The sequence below is a fragment of the Marmota flaviventris genome, chromosome 17 (genome assembly GCF_047511675.1).
Source record: "Marmota flaviventris isolate mMarFla1 chromosome 17, mMarFla1.hap1, whole genome shotgun sequence".
Lineage (NCBI taxonomy): Eukaryota > Metazoa > Chordata > Mammalia > Rodentia > Sciuridae > Marmota > Marmota flaviventris.
The window spans coordinates 37,780,808-37,802,930 of NC_092514.1; the positions used below are offsets into that span (position 1 = coordinate 37,780,808).

The 22,123-nt window shown below is 48.8% G+C and overlaps 1 protein-coding gene across 1 annotated transcript; it reads left to right on the forward strand.

The window, feature by feature from the left end:
- Positions 1 to 4,240: 4,240 nt before the first annotated feature.
- Tmem98 (transmembrane protein 98) lies at positions 4,241 to 16,610 on the forward strand. Its single transcript, XM_027924178.2, has 7 exons — positions 4,241 to 4,326; positions 6,581 to 6,792; positions 8,150 to 8,281; positions 9,131 to 9,164; positions 11,411 to 11,526; positions 13,711 to 13,770; positions 15,771 to 16,610. Exons 2-7 carry the CDS (start codon positions 6,662 to 6,664, stop codon positions 15,976 to 15,978), a joined length of 681 nt encoding a protein of 226 aa, XP_027779979.1. The 5' UTR covers positions 4,241 to 4,326; positions 6,581 to 6,661; the 3' UTR covers positions 15,979 to 16,610.
- The last annotated feature ends 5,513 nt before the right edge of the window (positions 16,611 to 22,123 follow it).

The window sequence follows — 22,123 nt, forward strand, 5'->3', positions numbered from 1 at the left end:
CTTCCCTAGCTGGCGCCACTTTCCTTGGAAAACCATTCACTAGTCCATAAAAGGGCCCCGAGCAGCACTTCAAACAAGCATGGACTCAGAGTCAAATCAGGGATTTAGAATCAGGATCCTTAATTCAGGTCAACCTTCCTTCTCTTTCCTATGCTGGTGCCTCCCGCTCTCTGAGAGTTTCCCAGGGCTCCCCCCTCCTGCCGCACCCAGCAGGCTACCAGGGCTGGGCGAGGGTCTAGAGTTCCTATGTCTCCACTGTAGAAAGCCAAGTGCAGATGGCTCAGCTTTATTTTCATTCCTTGCACAAGTGCTTACTGAGCACATGCTAAGTGCCAGGGACTGTTCCAGATACTGGAGGTCAGCAGAGAACAAGACAGTAAATCCTTGCCCTTGAGGACTTTAGATTCTGAAAGAAGACAAACAATGAACAGGTGCATCAGGGCAATGTCAGGTAGTCATAAGTGCCCAGGTCTGGGATGCATGAAGGACGGGAGGTGCTACAGAGGGCTCCTCGGTGGAGGTGACATGAGCAGACATCTGGGCAAAGGGAGGGAGGGAGTCATGGGAATGAGAGGGTCAGGATTCCAGGCACAGGGCACAGCCGAGCCCTGACATGGACTGAGCTTGGTATGTTTGAGAAACACCGAGGAGGTCCCATTTTTTTTCTATGTCATCCTATAAAGAGCACTTCTTTTTACTTGTGAAAGAATATGCAAAACATGCTTTACCATTTAAACCACTTGTAAGTATACAATTCACTGGCAGCTCTTTCTTTAATCTTCCTAAACTGAAACTTGGCACTCTTTCAATGGTAACTCCTCATTCCCCTCCCGGGGCACTGGCAACCCCCATTCCACTTTTTATGTGACGAACATTCAACATGCTGTCTCATTTCATCCTCAAAACTCCTGCAGGCCATAGGCTTTGCTATTATCCCATTCTACAGATGAGAACAGAGACCGAGGGACTAATCTTAGATCACACAGCTAGCAAGCAGGGGAAAAAGGCCTCAAGTTGCAGCTTTTTCTGACTCAGGCTTCTGTTCTTCTTCACCTCTCTGATAGGGTAAAGGAGGCTGTTTTGCTGAGGGTTTAGTGTGGATTATAGACAATGCCAGAAGCTTTTAGCATTGAGACAGGATGGGGTTTGTTGTGCCAGACTAGTGCTATCTGAGTAGAAGGAAGGAGCTGCTGCCCAGAGACATGAGCTGGGGGTGGAGGGGAAGGCAGGTGATTGACACCTGTCTGTGCCACTCCTTTTCCACCTCTGCCTTGATACTCAGCTTCTCTGAGTGCATAAGCATGGTGTACCTTGGTGCTTGGTATCCAGATAGCCAAGCAATGCTGGCACCGCTTATTATTAGTAAAAAGCACAGCACGAGGTGCTGCCAAAAGAATCACCCAGGAGCTACTCATGACCTTGACATGATGATGCAGCTGCTACCAGAAGAAAAAACAAAGCAAAAGTATGTTAAGGTGGGACTAGGAAAGTAGACTTACTGCAGGAAGAACAGTACCTAGTTCCCACCCAGGGCCAGAGTAAGTGCATTTGTGAGGATGGAGTGTGTGTTGAGGAGAGACTGGCTCTATCTGTTGCAGCTGACAATCTGCCCTGTTCCAATATCCAGGTTGTTGGAAGAGCTATCAGGTTCCTGGCTTGGTGGTCTGGGCCAGGGGGTGTTGAGTTCCACTCCCTGTCCTACTCTGGATAGCTGGCAAGTTGCCTTACCCCTTGGAGGCTCTTTTGTCCCTTACAAACATAATCATACTGACTTCTCAAGGTTGTTGAGAGGATCAAAAGACACGAGGTGCATCAGATGCCTAATCAATGTCTAACACATATACAGCAGGCGCCCATAAATGTCCACTCCTTACCTGGGTGAAGCAGGAGCTTGTACCCAGCATCCAGGAGTCCAGTCTCTTCCCTCTTCTCATGATCTGCACCATTTCCAATCTTCTGGCTTCTCCCTAATCACCAGGTTCTGCTCTGGATTTGGGGACCCTAGTGTCTTGGTTTGATGTTTAGACTTGGTATTAAGAGGCCATATGTAGCATATTTGAATTTTGGGGAGCAATCTGGAAACTATCCCTCTTACCTATTTTGGGGTAACTACCTTGCATTTAGCTATATTTTCCAGCAGGACAGTGCCTGTACCTCACCTCCCACTGTGGGGGCAGGAAGGGTCGGGTCCTATCCAGTACTCAGAATCTGGAGTGAAGGATAATGTTGGAAAGAGGGTCAGAATCATTTTAGGGCAGCGATACTCAGCCCCACTTCCTAACCTGTGTCTTCCATTTCCTGATGATTCTGTGGGCACCCCATGCTCTGCCCATAAGTCCCCTGTTCATGTGGGCAATAGTTCCTGATGTTTACAAATAAGAAAACTGAGTATCTCACAAGATCTCAAATTAATCCAGAGAGGCTTCAAGGGGACTGGGATGGTGGGAGTTGCTAGAACATGGGAGACAGTTGGTTAGGAAAGGGCACCTGGCACAACCTTTCTGCAACCCTGTTCTGCTGGCAGCTGGGCAGCGGGTTGTTTTGTTGGGGCATGAATGCTGTCAGCTCCAGGCAGCAACTGAGCGATTATTCACTTGTTTATATAATTTGTTTTTTAGTTGTACACATCGTTTCTACTTGTGTTATAAACTCCTCGGGGCTAAAGCTTCCTTTTATATCTCTTGTACAGTGTTGGAGCCCCAGACACGGAAGAGGCCACGAAAGATCTTGTGGTTTGGCTTCATCCCTTAACACCATGGAATGTCTAACCACCCAAGACAACTAGAAACAGCTCATCTCAGAGAATCTCCTAGAAACGTAGACGCTGACTGTCCCCAGTCACCCTTTCCAATGTTTGCTGTTTTACAGTAAACCCATTTTCCTTACACAGAAGTCAGGCTCAGTAGTTTTCTCATGAAAACCCTTCAGCCTTCTCTTCCCTGAGCACCAGTAATGGGGAAACCCAGCTGCCCACAGGACCAGGCAAATAGGGTGTGAATGAATGTGCTTATGTTGTTTGGGTAGTGAGGATGGCCCGGACCGGAGAGCAAGCCTGGGACAGCAGTAGCTCTTCTCTTACTCCCGGCAGAATGTGGACTGAGTTTTGGGAGATTTGATAAATTTTTTCAGAGAACCTGGAAACCTAGAATTCTAAGTGGAATTCTTGATTTTCAAAAATGTTGGCAATGAATTTGAGTTTTAAAAAAACATGAGTCAAAGAAATACTTTCAGGGGCTGGGTGTGGCCCGGAGGCTACAGATTTGCAGATGCTGCAAGAAGCTGCCTGGGAACTAATCTGCATTCTTGGTACTTGTCACTGGTGACCTAAGACCTGAACACTAGGAACTTGCCCATGCTTTTAGTCAGCCTACTCTGGCTCTGCCTTGTCCTTAGGAAGGTCAGGGATACTGCCATCTGGAGCCCATGTCTTCTCCTAGGTCAAGCCTCTGGCACCCTGGACTCTGGGAATCCCTGGCCAAACAGCACTCACCTGGCTTCCAGGGCCTCTGGAGAGTTCCAACCTTCCAAGCACAACCTGTACCACCTGCTGTCAACATCTTTAGGCCTGAAGGATGGCCAAGGGATGATTGTTAGCCAGAACAGAGCTGTGTCCCTATGAAGGAAGTGGTCCCCCATTGCAGTGAGGTGTAGTGTGGGATCAGGGACAAGACTGAGAGCTGGAGTCCTGGCTTGGGGAAGGTCTTCTTGCCACTGTCCTGCCTGTATCAGGCTACTGATTCATTATCTCCCCTGGACCAGGCACTCTTCAATGCACCCAGCGTTTTGTGTCATTGACCCGGATACCAACCCAGATACTTACAAGCAAAGGAACTAACCAAAGCATAGAAAAATAAGTTGCCCACAGCTAGTGAGTGAGTGGTTCAATCAGTTTGCAGACAGTAAAAAGCCTCAATCAGTGACCAGTCGCACTGTGGAAACGGTGGGTGCTCCCCAACCTCCTCTGGATGGCCAGCCAGGACTGGGTGGGCACGGGAGGCAGGGACCCTCCCTCCATCTGCCCCCGGCCCGGCCTCCTCGGGGGCACGAGGAACCTTCGTGGGATCGCTAGTGTCTGCCTCCCAGCTGCCCCGGGTCCCGCCACCCCAACCCCCGGGCCGCCTGGGGGCCTGGCGGGGACGGCGGCGCCTGGCAGCGGGGGATTTGGATGCTCCGCCGGGGGGAGGGCATCTGGGTCCCTCCGCCGCCCGCGGCTTCCCGGCATGCTCTGCTGCAGGGCCGCCCCGGGCCGGCGCCCGGACTTCGCCATCGGCGGGGCGCGGGAGGCACCGGGCGCGCCGGGAGCCGCAGCCGCAGCCGCAGCTGCAGGTGGGTGAGCGCTCGTGCCGGGGCTCCCTCGGGGGCGGGCAGCCGGAGGATCCCGTGGGGAGCCCACCCGGGGTGGGGAGGGTCCGGGGGGCGCGGTGGGGGCGCGGGCAGCTGCGGCCGGGGGGAGGGGCGCCGCCTCTTTGTTCCTGTCCCGCGGGGCGCACAAGTTGGGCCAGAAAGTTGGAACTGCGCGCTCGATTGCGGTCCGACCCCCGCGCCGCGCGCTCCATGCCCGTCTGGGTCCCAACTCTGGGGTGTTGGAGTGGGAGCTGGGGTGGGGGGGTGGCCCGGCAGGGGAAAGAGAGGGTCTTGGGGCTGCTTAACCTCCTGGACTTAGACCACGAAGAGGGGGAAGCGGGGCTGGCGGGAAACTTGCAGAAATCGAGAATACACCGAGAAAGAAAAGCGCACAAAGAAACGCCCGCACAAACCAATCAGAGAGAGACAAGGACAGCCCAGGAACTCAGACACACTCGGAGGAACAAACTCCGGACACACAGAAAGAGAGGAAACCCAGAAGCTCTTGGAGGCATGGGGGCAGGGGCGAGAAAAGGAAAGAAACCCTGATCAGGGGAGAGGCTGAAGGGAAAAGAGTGGGTGGAGAGGAAAACAGACGCGCAGAGATAAAGACGGAGATGGGGGGACGGGGTAAGAAGAGCTCATGGCCGTGGGGTGGACACTACACAGAACCATATACCTGGAAAAGCTGCGCAGACGCTGAGATGTACCCCTTCCTCCCACAACCAGAGAAAAAGAGATGAAAGAGACATCTCTGAGAGAGCAGCGGTGGTGGAGAAGGCCTCCTTCGCATTTTAGGCCAGCTAAGGTCCCACCTTGCCCACCCCCCCCCCCCCCCCCGCCAACTCCTACACATCCTTCAAAATCCAGCTCAAGCATCACTTGTCCCTGTGAAGAAGGCTTTCTCAGAAAATGTTCTGCATATGCAGTTACTCTCTTTTCTAGGTGCTTCTGCCCCTAGCCCAGGCACATGGAGTTGAAATGGTTTTTCTAACTTTCTCACCTTTCCCACCAGCTCCTTAAGACTAGCCTCGCTCTCTCTGTTTTAATCTCCAATCTTCAGACTCCAGTCCAGAGCTTGGTGCATTATAAATGATCAGTATATGCTTACTGAATGTCAACCAAGAGCATTTGGATCCTCTAAGACATAATGCATAGATAAGTGCAGATAGAAGAGATGCGGCATCCTGGGGTCACAGAGACCCCCGTGTCACAGCACCCCTTTTTGCAGATGGATACATGAAATGAGTACTTCCACGAGATGCCCTTGCTCCTTTGACCTAGGAGTTAAAAAGACAGCCATGCCCTTTGTACGACATTTCACTAAATGATGAATTCCTATGCACAGAGGTGGTTCTGTAAGATCATACCATAGCTGTGGTGTTTGCACAATGACAAAAATCTCAGAACACATCCCTCTTGCCAAGCCATGCATAACTGTAGAGGTGAAAGAGCCTCCTGAGGGAAAACAGGCAATAGGCAGTGGATGCTTTTAAACCATTTGTAAGTTTCCAGCACTGAAAATGATGATCAGAACCCTTTTCAGAGTTTCTACAGTCTTCTTTCCTCCTGAGAAAGAGGAAGTCCACTTCCCTTTCTGCTTTCTGACTATGTAAATGTGGACAAATTCCCTGAACCTCAGTTTCCCCAATTATAAAATAGGAACACCAATGTCTAGCTCATAGCGTTGTTAGATGAGTTAACACACAAAGTGCCTGGCATAGAGGAGATCCTCAGTAAACACCTCTCACCTCTCCCCTGCTTTCTCATGCACATTTTTTTAAATATATATGAAAAATTAATGGCTAATTGTTTCCTTTTGTCTCAGATTTAAAAACCCATCCTAGCTAGGCACAGCGGTGCATGCCTGTAATGCCTGTAATCCCAGCAAGTTGGGAGGTCAAGGCAGGAGGATCACAAGTTTGGAAGCCAGCCTCAGCAACTCAGTGAGATCCTGTTTCAAAATAAAAATTAAAAACAACAAGGGATGTAGTTCAGTGGCCCTGGGATCAGTCCTCAGTACCAAAACAAACAACCCTTCTTGGTTCACTCAGGAGGCAAACTCTTAATAAAGGGAAAGGTGAATCTGAGCAAGTCATATAATGCACTTTGGGTTTCTTTAGTCCCTCAGATCTGTGCAGATGGGTTGGAGGAATCTCACTCTACCCCCTTCCCATTTGCCACTTCCGACAGGTGAGACTCAGCAGCCCTCTTCTCTTTCTGGCTTCTTCACTAGGTCTGCCCTGACCTGGCGTTCTCTCAGGCATTAGCCTGTGTGGAGATGTGAGTGGGACTGAGTCGGGAGCTACCAGGAAGCATGGAGACGGTGGTGATTGTTGCCATAGGGGTGCTGGCCACCATCTTTCTGGCTTCGTTTGCAGCCTTGGTGGTGGTGTGCAGGCAGCGTTACTGCCGGCCCCGAGATCTGCTGCAGCGGTATGATTCCAAGTGAGTGGCTCATGGGGTGGGAGGTGGAGGAGGAGAGGTGGGCTCCCCCAAAGGAAGAAGAGAGGAATAGAAATAGCTTGGTGCTGGGCTACTCTGGCTCAGTGTTTGCTCTCTGAAATGGTACCCACACGCTGTCCTGCCCAATAAAGACCTCAGAGCTTAAGAATATTCCTTAAGCCCTCAGCATCCTGAGCCACATCTTTCTCTGTTCACTGAGCCATTGAAAAAGTCACTGAACATGTTCACCTAGCATAAAGGCAAAGCCATCTGTACAAAGCTGGTCATCTCAGCAGTGGGACAAATCAAATCCCTCTCCAACCAGACCCCTGGGAACAAAGATCACATGCCCACACTCAGCCACACAGCTAAGTAACAGATGCTTCCTACCGTGAAATCCCAGCCCAGGCCTGTTTCTCTCTTTGCATTTTGGATTTCATCGTGATACATTTTGTGTAAAATGGATTTTTGTAAGGAAGATCCAACTTTCAGTTTAGGGATGTTTTAATTGATAGGTCCTTAAGGGACTGTGGCAACTAACCCTTAGTTTCTGTTCCACCTTTATCTTATTTCTATCAGCTTCTCTGTTGAGTGGTTACATAATTTTTAAGTGCCCATTTTCATGGCCTAGGAAAGCTCTGCTGTTGCAAAGAATGCTGTGGTGGCTTGGGTTTTCAAGATCCCGTTATAAAGGAGGAGGTGTTTCTCCTTCTCTCACTTCTCCAGAATGACTAACTTGGAGAGAGTGGAGTTTGGGGGTGGGATAAGGAGGTCCCCCAGAATGATTCTGCAGACATAGTAGGGAGTGCAGGTGGGCTTGGGTAATAGGGACTCCTGCCTGTCTGTGACGTATAGGATTGAAGGGATGATGAGCAATGAAAGGATATTATTTTGTCCTGAAGGAGTAGCCCTAATACATTTTTGTAATCATAGAATTATAGCTCTATTCTTTTTCTCAGTAGCTCATCTCATTCTGTCCACTAGTATTTTTTGTGTCTCTGCCTGACTCCCTAACTCATCATTTAGCCAGATGCTCTGTCCTCAGCTATGTTTCCTTTAGGGTTAGGTTTGGATCTAGGATAACAGGATGCTGCTCTAAGTTATCCCCTTTATCCTTTGGGTGGGTATGTGGGTGTATTAGTCAGTTTTCCATCACTGTAACAAAATAACTGAGATATTTAACTTATAAAGAGAAAAGGGTTATTTTGGCTCACAAGTTTAGAGGTTCTAGTCCGTAATGGGGTGGACTCATTACTTTTCAGACCTCTGTGAGGCTGGCCGGATGACAATGGTAGGGAGTGTGTGGTGGAGCCAGCTGCTCACCTCATGGCCACGACCGTAACGGGGCCTTCCCTTCCAGGCCCATCGTGGACCTCATCGGAGCCATGGAGACCCAGTCGGAGCCCTCAGAGTTAGAGCTGGATGATGTCGTCATCACCAACCCCCACATCGAGGCCATTCTGGAGAATGAAGACTGGATTGAAGATGCCTCGTAAGGCCCGGGAACCTTTGCTTCTGGCTACCCTTGCCCTGCCCTTGACATCGGGAGAAATCAGAATAGGGCGTCTGTCCTTGCTCTCTCCTCCCGTTTGGTAAACCTGAACACTCAGGCTCTCAGATGTGTGGCACAGATTGTTATAAGTCACCCCCAGGTGCTCGGGTTATATTGGGGTGCCAGGAATTTGACAGTCAGGCTCCAGGGAAGAAGCGTTGGTCCCCAGTATCCCTCAGGCACTCTCTGTCCAGCAGGAGCCTTTGAGGTTTCTTTCCTTATCCCTTTGGTCATCCTTTCCCTGGGCATGTGGTCATGGGGCATTATGTGTAGGGCCCCGGGTTGGTCCTGCAGGTATTCAAATAGCAGGGAGATGGAACCGTCCTGAATACGGTATCGTAGAAACTGAAGGTCATCTCTGCAGGTGGTGCAGTGGGCACACAGAGGAGGCAGTGCCTAGGTTTGCCTGCAGTGGGGAGGCCCAGGTGGCTTTCATGAAGGATGCCACAGAAGGGAGCCTTTTGACTTGGGAGTGAAGGATGGGAAGGAGCTCAGCAGGATAAGCCTAAGGGGAAGGTCTTGTTGGATGGAGGGAAGAGTCCACCCGAGGGCAGAGTTAGAAAAGCATGCCTTGATAGACGGTCTGTAGAGCCAGCGGGAGGACCAGGTGGCGGGGGAGTGGGAGGGAAGGGAAGGGCTAGGGGCTTGTCTGTTTTAACACTGAAGCATCTGCTCTGAGGTGGTGTACCCTGTGCCCACTGGTCAGTGCTGGGCGAGGGACAGAGGTGGTAGCTGGAGGGGAGGTGGGCTCTCTACATAAGCCATGACACCTTCTTCTTTTCTCTCCAGGGGTCTCATGTCCCACTGCATTGCCATCCTGAAGGTAATACTCCCATTTCCCTGTGACGTCAGGGAGTCCCCAGTGCACCCCAGGCACAGACAGTTGGAAAGGATCTCAGCACGTGCCCTGAACCTCTGCCAGGGTCCTTCCTTTACTCTGCACTTGGCATTTCCACTCTTGCCTGTTCAGTCTCTTTTGCTTTAAGGATTCTCAAGGCCCTTTGAAGGCTTTATTTCATCTGGTCCTCTTCACACAGTGGGAAAGACAGCCTAGGTGGGCAGGAGCCACGCTTTTAACAACCTAGGGGAAAGTCATGCACCAGAGTCCACACGGCTGCCGAGGAGAAGCGGGTTGGGGCCTCTCTCTGAGCACACACTTTTGTTAACAGAGAGCTCCAGCCTATACGGCCCGTGCCATTCTGAATGTGGACTTTGGTGATTAGAAAGTCTTCACTAACTGAATTTGGCTGTGACAGTAGTCAGTCAAATGGACAATCAGTGTTTAAAAATCCACATAATGCCAGGAGCGGCATTGCACACCTGTAATCCCAGTGGCTAGGAGGCTGAGGCAGGAGGATTGCAAGTTCAAAGCCAGCCTCAGCAACTTAGCGGAGCCCTTTCTCAAAATGGGCTGGGGATGTGGCTCAGTGGTTAAGCACCCCTGAGGTCAATCAAAGACCTCAAAGGGGGGGAAAAAATCTGTGAGTTCTTCAATCTGTAGGAAGAATTTTTTTTTTCTTTCTTTTTGTTCTTGTGGTGCCAGGAATGGAACCCAAGGACTCATTCTTGCAAGGGAAGCCCTCTATCACTGAGCTGTATAGCTCAGCCTGACTTTTTCCTTTGAATGTCTAAATCCTTTGGAAGATTGTATCCAATTTTTCATTTTGGGTAAATTTTAGAGTTCCAGCATTTTTTCCCCCCAATTCTTGTCTGATACCATCCTACCTAATATCATCATAATAATACTCCAATATTTGGCCAATTACAAATGTGAGTTCCTTCACTTCAGTAACCCTCTCTCTTTGTCTCTTTGCCTAGTTATTATTTGAAATTTCAAAAGAGATCATTTTGTCTTTTCTCCAGTGTCATTCAATATAAGATATCAAGAAGTCCTTTATCCCACCTCATGCAAATGATACATCTTTCGCTATCTCTTTTGGAACAAAGAAAGCCTAGCAGGAAATGGTTGCCTCAGAGCCTGGGCTTATTATGTAATTCTGGGAAGCTCTTTGGGTGTATAAAATATGACTTTAGCTAGAGACAGAATTGTAGATATGGATAGCCAGGTATAATGACGGGAGCAATGAAGCCATATCACGTTTTCCTTGTCCCAACTCGTGCCCTGGCTCGTGCGCGAGCCCGCACCTGTCAGATGAGGAGGATAAATGGCACCTGTGGTGGGAGATGAATTAGCTGGAAGGAGCCTTATTAGATTGGTATAAGGGAGGACCCCAGATCCAAGGAAAGGGCTTCTAGTCCGCCTCTTGGGATCTCAAGTGCCTTTGCTTAATCACCTGCCTTTGAATCCCTGTGGCTGGAATTCGAGGGAGGGGACTGGGCTCCTTTCCCACTGGGTCCTTGGGCTTCTTTTTCTCCTTATTTTCCAGTCCCGAGTCCAAGGCAGGCAACGGAACTTCTTTGCAGGGATAGAGGCCGATCCAGCCCTCACCTGGGGGAGGCGTGGAGGGAACTGAGCTTTGGGGGGGGCGGTGGCTGGCACTGAGGGCGGATGATGAAAACATCTTGTGTCATGGATTTGCCTTTCCCCTGCTTCTTCTGTCATCATCTCAACAAACCTGCAAATGATACAACACCCTCGAAAACTGTCGAATCCTGCGCCCTTATTGGAGAATGTGCTTAGAGGGAACAATCGCCCTCTGTCCAGCCCTGTTTGTGCGGGCGCTTCGCCGGAGCTATTACCCTTTTGGAAGACTAAAGCATGAGGTGGAGGCATAGACAGAGAAAGCAGGCTTTTCCCCCTAGAGAAGGTGAAATCAGAGCACATGATTTTTATTAGAGGGATTATTTCAGCTTAGACTCCTCTGAGCTGAAGCACCCCCTTGCTCCGAGGTTCCCCACCACCCATCTCCTCTGCCCTCTGTGAGCTGCTCACTTAAACTCCGTCACTAGGGGAGGGGTTCAGCTGTGTGGTGGCACGGGGCGGGGGGGTGTGCAGTCTGCAGAATCCCACGTGGGAGGCAACCAGCAGACTGCAGTCAACAACAACAAAAAAAGTCCTCGGAGGGGACCAGCCGCTCCTCGTCACTTCTGTCCTCCCTGCCACATTAGATTTGTCACACTCTGACGGAAAAACTCGTTGCCATGACTATGGGCTCTGGGGCCAAGATGAAGACTTCTGCCAGTGTCAGCGACATCATCGTGGTGGCCAAGCGGATCAGCCCCAGGTGAGTGATCGGTGGCCTTGAAGTCTCCGTACTTCATGAGAGAAGCCCAGGGAGACCGCAGGGTTGGGCTCCGATAAGAAGCAGTAGGTGGGCAACTTCTGTTATCTGCATCCCAATATTTCCCTGGCAGCCAGGAGGGTTTAGAAAGAGGGACTCCCAGGTCAAGATGGTCACCTGTGATCGCCATCCCCAGCATGTCTGGCTGCTGCCAGCCCTATTCAGCAGCCCAGTGAGATGGGTCTCCACAGCCTGTTCTGCAGCTCTGTGGTGGCTGCTCCGGCTCCTTCTCTTGCTACTCCACCTCCCAGGTGCTGCTGAAGCCAGCAAGTGCATTTCCCAGTGGTGCCCACACCTCTGTCTCCAGTGACCTCCTGGCCATGCCCTGTGTCCAGCCTGGGTCTGTCCTGGGGACCCCTTCCTTGTTGCCACAGTGGACCTCACTGCCCGCATGTACAGCCCAGCCAACAACCTCCAGGATGGGGTGGGCGGGTGAACCACAGCATTCAGACCTCCCAGATTCCAGGCAGTCTGCAGAATCCCACGTGGGAGGCAACCAGCAGACTGCAGTCAACAACTACTCCCCCTCATTTGGGTTCTCTTTTGCAAAGAGAAAAGTCCTTTTCTTAGAGCAAAGGGCTGTACTAAGTTTGTGTCGCCATCTGGTGGCTGGTATGTGGACGTGCCTCATCCCAGCAATGACCCAACTCAGTTGTCAGTTGGCCATTCCCTGAGTTCCAGGGACCTTGCTTTCTTTGTTGCCAAGGCCTCTGCTAAATCACCAGGAACCAGCCCTTTACCATCCTCAAAATTAACTGAGTAAGAAGCTAGGGGCAGCGGCTGGGAGAGGGTGCGCTCGGCACCCGCTTGTAATGCGAACTTTACTTTAATTCCAGCTTGATCAAAAGTTCAAGGCCAACCTGTTTGCAAGTTCAAAAACTGGGATACCCTGCCTCAAAAACAAACAAGACAAAACAAAACAAAAAACCCCAACAAATAAAAACTACCCAGCTGCTGCGCCCTGTGGGCGGACACCCTATGAGGTCTTCCGAGGGACGCTTGACTTGGTGTGTTTTACACTCGGTCCAAGGAGTCAGTGAGTTGAGAAAGAAGGAAGGAAGGAATCCAGGGAGGGACTCAGGTCAGAAAGCTCTGGACTTTCTCTGGACTTGCCTTGGTGGGAGTAGCCACGTGTATCAGCCTTGGCCAGCCATGGCCTTAAAACTCTCACTTGGGTTCTGAGAAAGTGCCCGACGGACATTCTTACTGGTCACCCATTATTTTTAGGGACTGCATTGCTCATATCTGCTGAACCCTTCCTCGTATTTTATGCCACTTCGAGGGCTGGATGGTCCCTGTGACAGAGGTTATAAGGCACCCTTTTAGGAGGGGCCAGGAGGGGAAGGACATGGGGATTTCCAAGGGTGAGTGGATTAGCCATACGCCAAAGTGAGGGTGCAGTGTGGCCAGGAGGATGGCACCCACCCACCCTGTGCCCAGGGCCCATGCTTTGTCTTTTTGCCATCACACTTCTTCTGGCTGATTTTCTTCCCCATTGTCTTTCCTGCTCCTTTTATTCCAGGGTGTTTGGATGGTGAATGATTTAAAAGAGATCAGCTTCTGTTCTGGGCATCACAAGGGAAGGGGCTGAGACAGGCCTGAGGCTGCCTCTGTGCTTCCTCCCCTCCCCTCAGCCCCCAGTGAGAATGAGGGTGTCTTTTTTCAAGTGCTTTTAGAAATCAATATGTCTATTTTTCCTACCTGACTATCAAGCGGTCCATGAGCAAAGATTTGGAGCAAAACCTTGCACCCCACAAATCAGAACCTGATTTTAAAAACTTAGCCATGGATTGAACCACGTGGTAAAAGAAAAGCAATGGAGCGGTTTGAACTCAAATTAAACTAGTGACTTTGTTTTTTAGTGTTCTGTGTAATTGCCTTAAGCCACATCTCCCACACTCTGCCCCAAACACAAAAGTAGTAAGTGCCTGTGAAAGTTAAAATACTGCAAACTCAGATGATCTGGGAAGTGGAGTGCTCCCTAATTCTACTTCTTCCCGGTGTCAGGAGACAGGAGAATGCAGAAGCAGGAGGGAAGGAACCACTGAGTGGGCCTGGAATATCAGCAGACAGGAGAGAAGGAGAAAAGGAAATAAAGTGAAATATTTGACTTTTGTCTCCCCTCAGAGTGGACGATGTCGTGAAGTCCATGTACCCTCCGCTGGACCCCAAGCTCCTGGATGCACGGTGAGAGGGGTGGGGGGCTGGCTCGGCATGTCCCGCTGAGGTTCACCTGTATCAGCTCTGTGAGGTTGACCGGTTGGGTTGTTTAGAGAGGGCTGTTCTGCTGGGTTCCCAAGGCCGCACCCACGTTGGAGCACATTCACTTCTGTTCAAACGGTTAGCCAAGCGGAGTGGAGGCTGGCTCGTTGGTAGATATAGTCATCTTCCAGAAACCCCGAAGGAGAAAGAGCCAGTCTTGGGTTTGGAATTTTCGTGACTACACATCCGGCTGGGCTGTGTTCCACCTGGCCTTCCCTCCCTTCATCCCCTACTGATCCCTTTGATCTTTGGACCCCAGAAGCAGACACACCTAGCTGAGAGTGCTGCCCTGTGGGCTCCGGTTGAGCAGAGCTGGGGAGCAGAGGTCAGCTGCAGGGGTGCACACCTTCCACTGGGCACTCAGAAACCCTTCTTTCCTGACCTTTCCCTGTATATGCAGGGAACATAGCTTTATGGAATTCTATGCTCTTATACCAGATGTAGACTCCTTTAAAGAATTCTTTACTCTTGATTTATATTTCATGGATACTCGTGTGAGGTTGCTGGGCACACAGGGCACCGTGATACTTCAGCTTTTCTCTGCCTCGTTCCTGCTGCAGCCTAGATTTGACCACAGATTAGTAATCTTCAGCACATTCCCAAATGCAGCAGGACACTCAATATATAAAAGGGGTGCTACAATGACTCTTTCAATGCTAAAAAAAAAAAAGAAAAAAGAAAGAAAAAAACCACAAAAAAGAAAAACTCCTCAATTTGATTTTATTATTTTTTAAGAGTTTGGGTAAAGGGCTCAAGTCATGGCTCAGTGATAGAGTGCTTGCCTGGCATGTGTGAGCCCCTGAGTTTGATCCTCAGCATTGCATATAAATAAATAAAAGATCTATTGACAACTAAAAAATATTTAAAAACAAAAAAAGTTTGGGTAAATGAAAACTGGGTCTTACTGATTGGTGATCAATAAAAGGTGCGCAAGGTTGGGGTATTTATATCCTGTCTTTAGGTGAGCGGCACTTGGAATATGTGGTCACTGAGTTGGCCAGATCTGGCCTGTTTCACGAAATGCTTTACTGGGAGATGTTCATAGGTGTGCTGCAGAGAGTGGCTTCCGTGCTCTGCAATGCCTGTGAGACACACATTCACAGCCTTCCCTGGATCTCTATCAGGGTCTTGTCCACAGCCCAGTAGTGCCAGGGAAGTGGGGAGGTTGCAGACAGGCCCCCCAAAGTGCCCAGAGACAGCATGGGAGATGTGATTTATTGGGGAGAGCTCACAGGAGATCAGAGACTGCTCCCAGAAGAGTTCTGTTGCGCAGGCTGACAGATAGCACCTCGGATCCTCATGGTGCTTTGCCATGCGGCACCCCCTCTTCTCACAATCTTTTGTCCAGTGGCAGCTGGCTGGATGAGTGACACATATCCTTTCCATAGTGCCTTCACTTCTGTGCCAGTCACCACTGACAGAGGGGTTTTATCTGTTAGGCTGCAGAAACAGTGACATCATCAGCATGAGCTTGCTGACTTTGCTTGGGTGACCAGCATCCCAAGGAGCAACTCTTCTTGTGTCCCTGCAAGAAAATAGCTTTCTACAGATAACACTAACTCACCCTGGTTCCCAGCATGCATGAGAGAAAGCTGGAGTCCTTCAAGATAATATGGATCTGGGCTTTCCAGCCCAGGCTTGCTCTCATTGGTCCCTCTCCTTAACTTTGGGAACAAAAAGGGTATTTTTAGGGACATGGTGTTTAACTGTCCCCCTTTACTGTAGGGACGATATAATCTAGTACATCAAAGGCTCTGAGACAGGCTTCCGTTAACCTTGTTAACTTAAATCTGTTGAGCATGGAACCATTCAGTTCCACACCCACCAACCTCTCGGGGAACACTAGTCTAGAGCATGTCTGTTTGGGGTTTTATGTGAATTTTCTCATTTCTTAGGAAACCTGTTCCTGTTGGTTTTTTTCCTAGGACGACTGCCTTGCTCCTGTCTGTCAGTCATCTGGTGCTGGTGACCAGAAATGCCTGTCATCTGACTGGAGGCCTGGATTGGATTGACCAGTCACTGTCAGCTGCTGAGGAGCACCTGGAAGTCCTTCGAGAGGCTGCCCTGGCTTCTGAGCCAGATAAAAGCCTCCCAGGCCCCGAAGGCTTCCTACAGGAACAGTCGGCCATTTAGTCCTATAGGTCCGCAGGTGGTCTCGAGGGCCAATCTGCTGCTATCCTGGGTGGCTTAGCTGAGCCCTTCACTTTTCCCTGTAGAGTTAGTTGTTCTCCAGGGCTCGGGGGGTCCCGCCATGTGTTTTAGAGTAAAGCGGAAGCGCCCCATCGTGGATGCCTCTGTTGCAACAGGCAGATGGTGGCTGGAGAATGGTATTCTCATACCAGGGTTAGGGGACATGCCTTTCGCCACCTGTACAGCAGAGTGGGCTGTCAGCTCAATTTCGCTCACCTAGTGTTTTCAAGAAAATTGAGCCACCCTCTAAGAATCCAGTGGTTTCACATAAAAATCAGAATTTCCAACTTCTCTTGGACAATCAGAAGGCGTGGCGAATCTGAACTGCGTTTTCAAAATAGGACAATCATTTGGAGCTCGGTAGAGGTTCGCTCTCCGAGTAAGCCTTCTACTCTGTCCCTGGCCTGATGCGTTTATTTGTGTTACTTCCTGGTCCCTGAGGTGTCTGAGTCCCTCTTTTCTTTTACAGGCTTGGGTCTGAAGCTGAGCACTGCAAAATTGATTATTTCTTTTTTATCATTATGCCTGCGATTTTACCTAGCTACCACTAAGTGAATAGTAAATTTATACATATGTTTTCCTCAAATGTGTGGTTACTGAGTCAAATTCACTTGTGTGGTGTGGGGGTGGGGTGTATGTGAGAACTGAGGGTGGAGGGAGACAGCCTAAGAGTCCTGAGGATGCCTCTTGTGTATATCTCAAAATGAGATATTTAGGGACTGCTCAGAGCTCAGGCAGCAGCAGAGATGCCTCCATGGAGTCATTTCAACCTCCAGCAGTGACATCTGTGAAGGGCGTGTTCTCTTTTCTTCTAGTGTCTGTGTGTCTTGCAAATTTTGAAAGATAAGGAGCACTTTTATGACTCAAGACCTTAGTGGGACCTAGAATCACAATCGCACATTCCAGGCATGATCTAAACGGCCTAATTTCTATCATGAGCAAACTGGAAGTACTCTGCTTCTTCCCCGATTCTCAGAACCCACCTCGCCCTTGGAAGAGGGGCCTGGTTTGGGGAGTTTCCAGGTTCGTATCCTATATCATTAAGCATGTTTGGAGCTGCATATCGGTTCCTATTTCACTTACTGTGTTCTAACTCACTCAGCAAACCCTTCAGACTGATGTGGGGAAGCAGGAACTCTCATTCTCAAATCCAAGATTGGGTTTGTTTGCAATAGTGTACTTTATTCTCTCCTGGAAAATAGGCAAGCTTCTAACCAAATCCCAGCTGGGGAAACAGAGTCAGAAGAGGGAAGCTAGGGCTCAGCCCGCATGGGCTTTGGGATGTATTTTAGGGGAGCCCTGTTGGACGGTCACGTTATTAACTCCCGTCCTGCTAGCAAGCTGTGAATGGGAAATGTTCACAACGTCACTGACCTTTCTCTTCAATGTCTCCACAAATAGGCATCCACTGTCCCATTTTTTGTCTTTTTCTCTCCCTTTAAAAACTTGCTTTCGGGCTGGGATTGTGGCTCCGTGGCAAAATGCTTGCCTCGTACGTATGAGGCACTGGGTTTGATCCTGAGTACCACATAAAAATAAATAAATAAAATAGAGGCATTGTGTCCATCTACAACTAAAATAATTAATTAATTAATTAAACACACACACACACACACACACACACATATATATATATAAAATTCAAAACAAAACAACAACAAAAAAAACTTGCTTTCATCGCTGGACTGTAAACCAATTCATGCTGAGGTTGCAATGACTGTCACAGTTGTAAATGTCCCCTGGATTTTAACCTGGCCCAGAGCCTTGAGCAAGAGAGGCAGCTGTGGATCTGCATCTCAGTTACCAGCTGCCTCCTCGGAGAGGGGCTAGATGGTGAGCACAGAGAATCCCAGGAATGTCTCTGCCAGGTGTGGTTTGCTAGGGGACAGACATATCCCAAGTCCTTTGATCACTAGAACGTGGTGGTAGATCATTCCATAGCCCCTCCTTATCCTGGGGTAAGGAGGGGCTATGGAATCATTAGATTCAAATTCTAATGAAGAAGAAATTACTCAGGGAAAGGAGTGAAATATGAAGAGAGAAAGATATTGAAGTCAAAATTAGGTTTAAATATGGGCTTGGTCTTTTTTTTTGTGGTGTTAGGAATTGAACCCAGGGCCTCTCACACCCTAGGCAAGTGCTTTACCACTGAGCTACATTTTAATAAAATTTCAAGACAGGGTCTTACTTAGTTGCCGAGGCTGATCTTGAACTTGCAGTCCTCTTGCCTCAGCCTCTTGAGTAGCTGGCACTACAGAAGTATGCCACCATGCCTGGAAATGTCTTTCATTGTGTGAGCTTGGACAAGTTTTTAACCTCCTTGGTCCTTAGTTTTCTCATTGGGTTGGTATGTCAGTCAAATGAAATGTTATGTGTGAAATGCCCAGGCGTGCACCTGGTTCTGACAAGCCAATGCCAATCTTTCTGTCCCCAGGAGTTCCCGTGCTCCGATGTAGTTGACTTATGTGGTATCCCCTCAGTTACCATGACTTTGTCCAAGCAGGGGCTGCTAGCCATGGGCCCTAGAACTGAGTGTGCCCAAACAAAAAAATCACTACAGTAGGGAGAGTAGCCCTGCTTCATCCCCTCCCTACCCCAAATATGTTCACATTATGCAGACATTCAAGCTCCTGGTCTCTTATCAGTGTTCCAAAGGTTGTTTGTGCAAGCTCACATTCCTCAGAGGAGCAACCCACCCAGGGAACTTCCTCCAGCTTGTGAAATCTCCAGGGGAAACTGTTCCTGGCATCCAGCTTCTCCCAGTGATCACCCTGAACTCCCTCAGTCCAGGGCTTCCTTCTCTTCCAAGATTCTGCCCACGTGAACTTGATCTTTAGAAAGTGGCTTGCAGTTCAAAGGCTCCATGTTGCTTTATGACCTTGGAAATTTGTGGAAGGTGTCAGTTGAAGAATTTCCATCCATTTTCTCCTCCCTTCCATCCCACTAACGAGCAATGAGAGGTTCCTCTGGGGGAACTAGATGTGCTAGATGCTGGAGATCTGGAACAAAAGTCACAACCCGTGTCCTTAAGGAGAGAGACGAAGACTAGCGAACAGCTGGTAGAACCAGAGCTTCAGCCAGTATTGAGATGGAGAGGGCCACCCAAGGGCACATGGGAGGAGCTGACGCCTGAGTGGGGACCTGACAGAGATAGCTGGAGAGGTGTCGTGCAGACAGGATGACATGGGAAGGGCCAAGAAAGCATGGCTGTCTTGGGAAATGCAGGTGGCTGGGGAGGGCTGGAGTTTGGAATGTAAGGGGTGAGGCTGGACAGGATGTCAGATCATACTAGGGTGATAGAGCTTCATCTTGAGCATAATGGGGACTATAGAAACGAGACAGGTGGGCTCTCTGGGATAAAGAAAAAGAGACCCTTAGTAGACCTGGGTCTTCAAGCATGAGCACAGAGCTCAACCCTGACACTCAATTTCTCCTCTCTGACAGGCAAGGGGCACACGTACTTACCTGTCTTTGGGGTATGTATACCTTTGCTATCCTTTAGCTATTTAGATATAGATATCTCCTTATGTTTTGCTTCTGTTAGTCAAGAACCCACTCGGAATGAGTTGAGTTTCCATTGCCCCTTGGAGGGATCTCCTTGGACCCCTGTCTGGTGACATTCTTTTGGCAACCAGGAAGGAATATAAACTGAGGCATTGCATTTGGTAAGTTCTGTTTGATAACGGAATGCTTTCCCTTTCTCTTAGCTTTGGCCTTTTAATTGCATGGCATCCCTACGAACCTCTGCACTCCTAGTTTCTCTGCCCCAGAGACGCCTACATTCCTAGAAAATGAGTGCTTGGCATTGAAGGTGCTGAAAAGAAGAGGTACTTGCTCCCTTTGACCAAAACCAAAGGGGACAAAGGTGACAGGGGAATTCCCCACAGACAATGAGTGGCCTCAGCAGGGCATCCTTCAGCACAACATACCTAGCTCCTGGATCAGAGGAGACTAAAAAGGCTGTCCTGGGGGACATCCATATAAGGCCTGATCCTCCTATGCGCCAAGCTGATTTCCTTGTCTAATTTCATGTGACCCGTGTTGGGGTAACCCGGCTCTGACCTGAAAATCAGAGAAAGTGTCTCCATCAAACAGCACACTCTGGATTCAAAACGCTTATTTATGTTATGTTACATTCTTTTCTCCTATAATGCTAAAAATTTGTCTCTGCCCTGCTGTCTTTTTCTTCTCTCCCTTCCTTCTGTTCACAGTATGAACTCATGTTTTAAGCCTCTGCAAATAAAATGTACTTTCTTTTTCTCAAATTTAAATTTACTTTTTTTTTTTTTGGCAATCCCTGGGGATTGAATCCAGGGCCTCATGCATGGTGGGCAAGTGCTGTGCCTGAACTACATCTCAGCCTTTTTTATTTCAAGACAGTGTCTCACTAAGGTGCTGAAGCTGGCCTGGAATTTGTGATCCTCCTGCCTCAGCCTCCTGAGCTGCTGGGATTACAGGTGTGTGCTACTACACTGGCTGTCACAAAAATTGTCTCTCTTTCCTTCTCTTTCTCCTTTTCTCCTTCTCCTTTTCCTTCCTCTCCCTCTCCTCCTCTTCTGCCTCTGCTTCTTTTTCTTTTTTTTAACAACAGCTCCACCTTTGGAAGCAACACTAGCATTGCTTCAACATGTACTATGTTTTGAAAGTATCTTTCAGGAAAAATTGTCTCAAGGCATGATGCCATTTGGTCCCTCTGTTCCTAATAAGTCCTCTTCTGTGGATTCTATTTGACTATGGCTAGTTCAGAGGAAACTCCCCAAACCCATTTCAAGAATATTCACAGGGTCGCTGTATAATTGCTCTTTTAAAGAATTCTTAATAGCCTGGCATATTTAGATTACAAAAGATATCAGGGCCTTTCTTTTTTTCATAAAAGGGTGAAGACCCAGCCTTTTGTATCTTTTTTTTGGGGGGGTGGGGTACCAGGGATTGAACTCAGGAGCACTCAACCGCTGAGCCACATCCCCAGTCCTTTTTTTTTTTTTTTTTTTGTATTTTATTTAGAGGAAGGATCTCACTGAGTTGCTTAGTGCCTCACTGTTGCAGAGGCTGGCTTTGAACTCGCGGTCCTCCTGCCTCAGCCTTCTGAGCCACTGGGATTACAGGTATGCGCCACTGGACCTGGCTCTCAGTGTGTACCTTTTGTCTTTGTTAAGGGTACTCATGAAGGATTTGGAACAGCCTTATAGGATCCTGTAAAATTTCCAGAGACAGCTGAAAACATTTGCTGACTGAGGGCGAGGATCCTGGAAACCCTGGTGAATTACAGAAGGAATGGGCCAGCTTTTCTAACCCAGGGTTAGGAACTTACCAGTATCCTGTTTTGCTTTGTTTCTTTCAGAACACACAGACGCGAGCTTCCAGGGTGCTATTGGAAATTTACCTCTGGGCAACTCAATCTCTGTTCCAACCAATTCCCTTTTTCGGGTGTATTTTTTAAAAATTAAAGTTTCTTTAAGGCAGAAGATGGAAAGAAAAAGAAAATTATTTTCTTTTGTAATGTTGCTTGGCCACAGTACAAATTGGAAAGTGGAGAAATTGGGCCTGAAAAACGGAACTTTAAATTTTCACACAATACTTCAGCTTGACCTATTTTGTAAACAAGAGGAAAAATGGATGGAAATCCCATTTATCAGACCTGTCTGACCCCATACCAAGACCCAGAGCTTAGGGACTTTCGCAAAATGTGTTGTGCTCTTGTTCCCTTCAGTTAAAAAAAAACAAAAACAAAAACAAAACAAAACAAAAAAACCCAGAAGAATCAGTTCCTATAGAGGATTCGCTTTTAAGCACCCCAAACAGATCTTTCCTGCCCCTCCAGGTAGCTCAGATACAGACCAAACAGAGCCTTTGTCCCCTGGAATTGACTTTTCAGTCTTCAACCCCATTGTGCCAATGGCGCCACCTACCGGTATCATCCGGTATCACCCTTTATATTCTCCCTTATCAGGTAAATATTGCAGCTGGCACCACCTGGAGCGGAACGTCTTGTCACTCAAGAACTTCTAAATCTTCAAACATTTGCCTGCTCCATGAAGTGGTTGATGGAAAAATGAGACATAATGAGAGTACATGTCCCCTTTTCCAT

Excerpts from the sequence above, each read along its gene's own strand:
- Tmem98 (XM_027924178.2), top strand. The coding sequence starts at position 6,662 with ATGGAGACGGTGGTGATTGTTGCCATAGGGGTGCTGGCCACCATCTTT. Across the intron at positions 11,527-13,710 it reads GCCAAGCGGATCAGCCCCAG|AGTGGACGATGTCGTGAAGT; the intron begins GTGAGTGATCGG and ends GTCTCCCCTCAG. Across the intron at positions 13,771-15,770 it reads CCCAAGCTCCTGGATGCACG|GACGACTGCCTTGCTCCTGT; the intron begins GTGAGAGGGGTG and ends TTTTTTTCCTAG.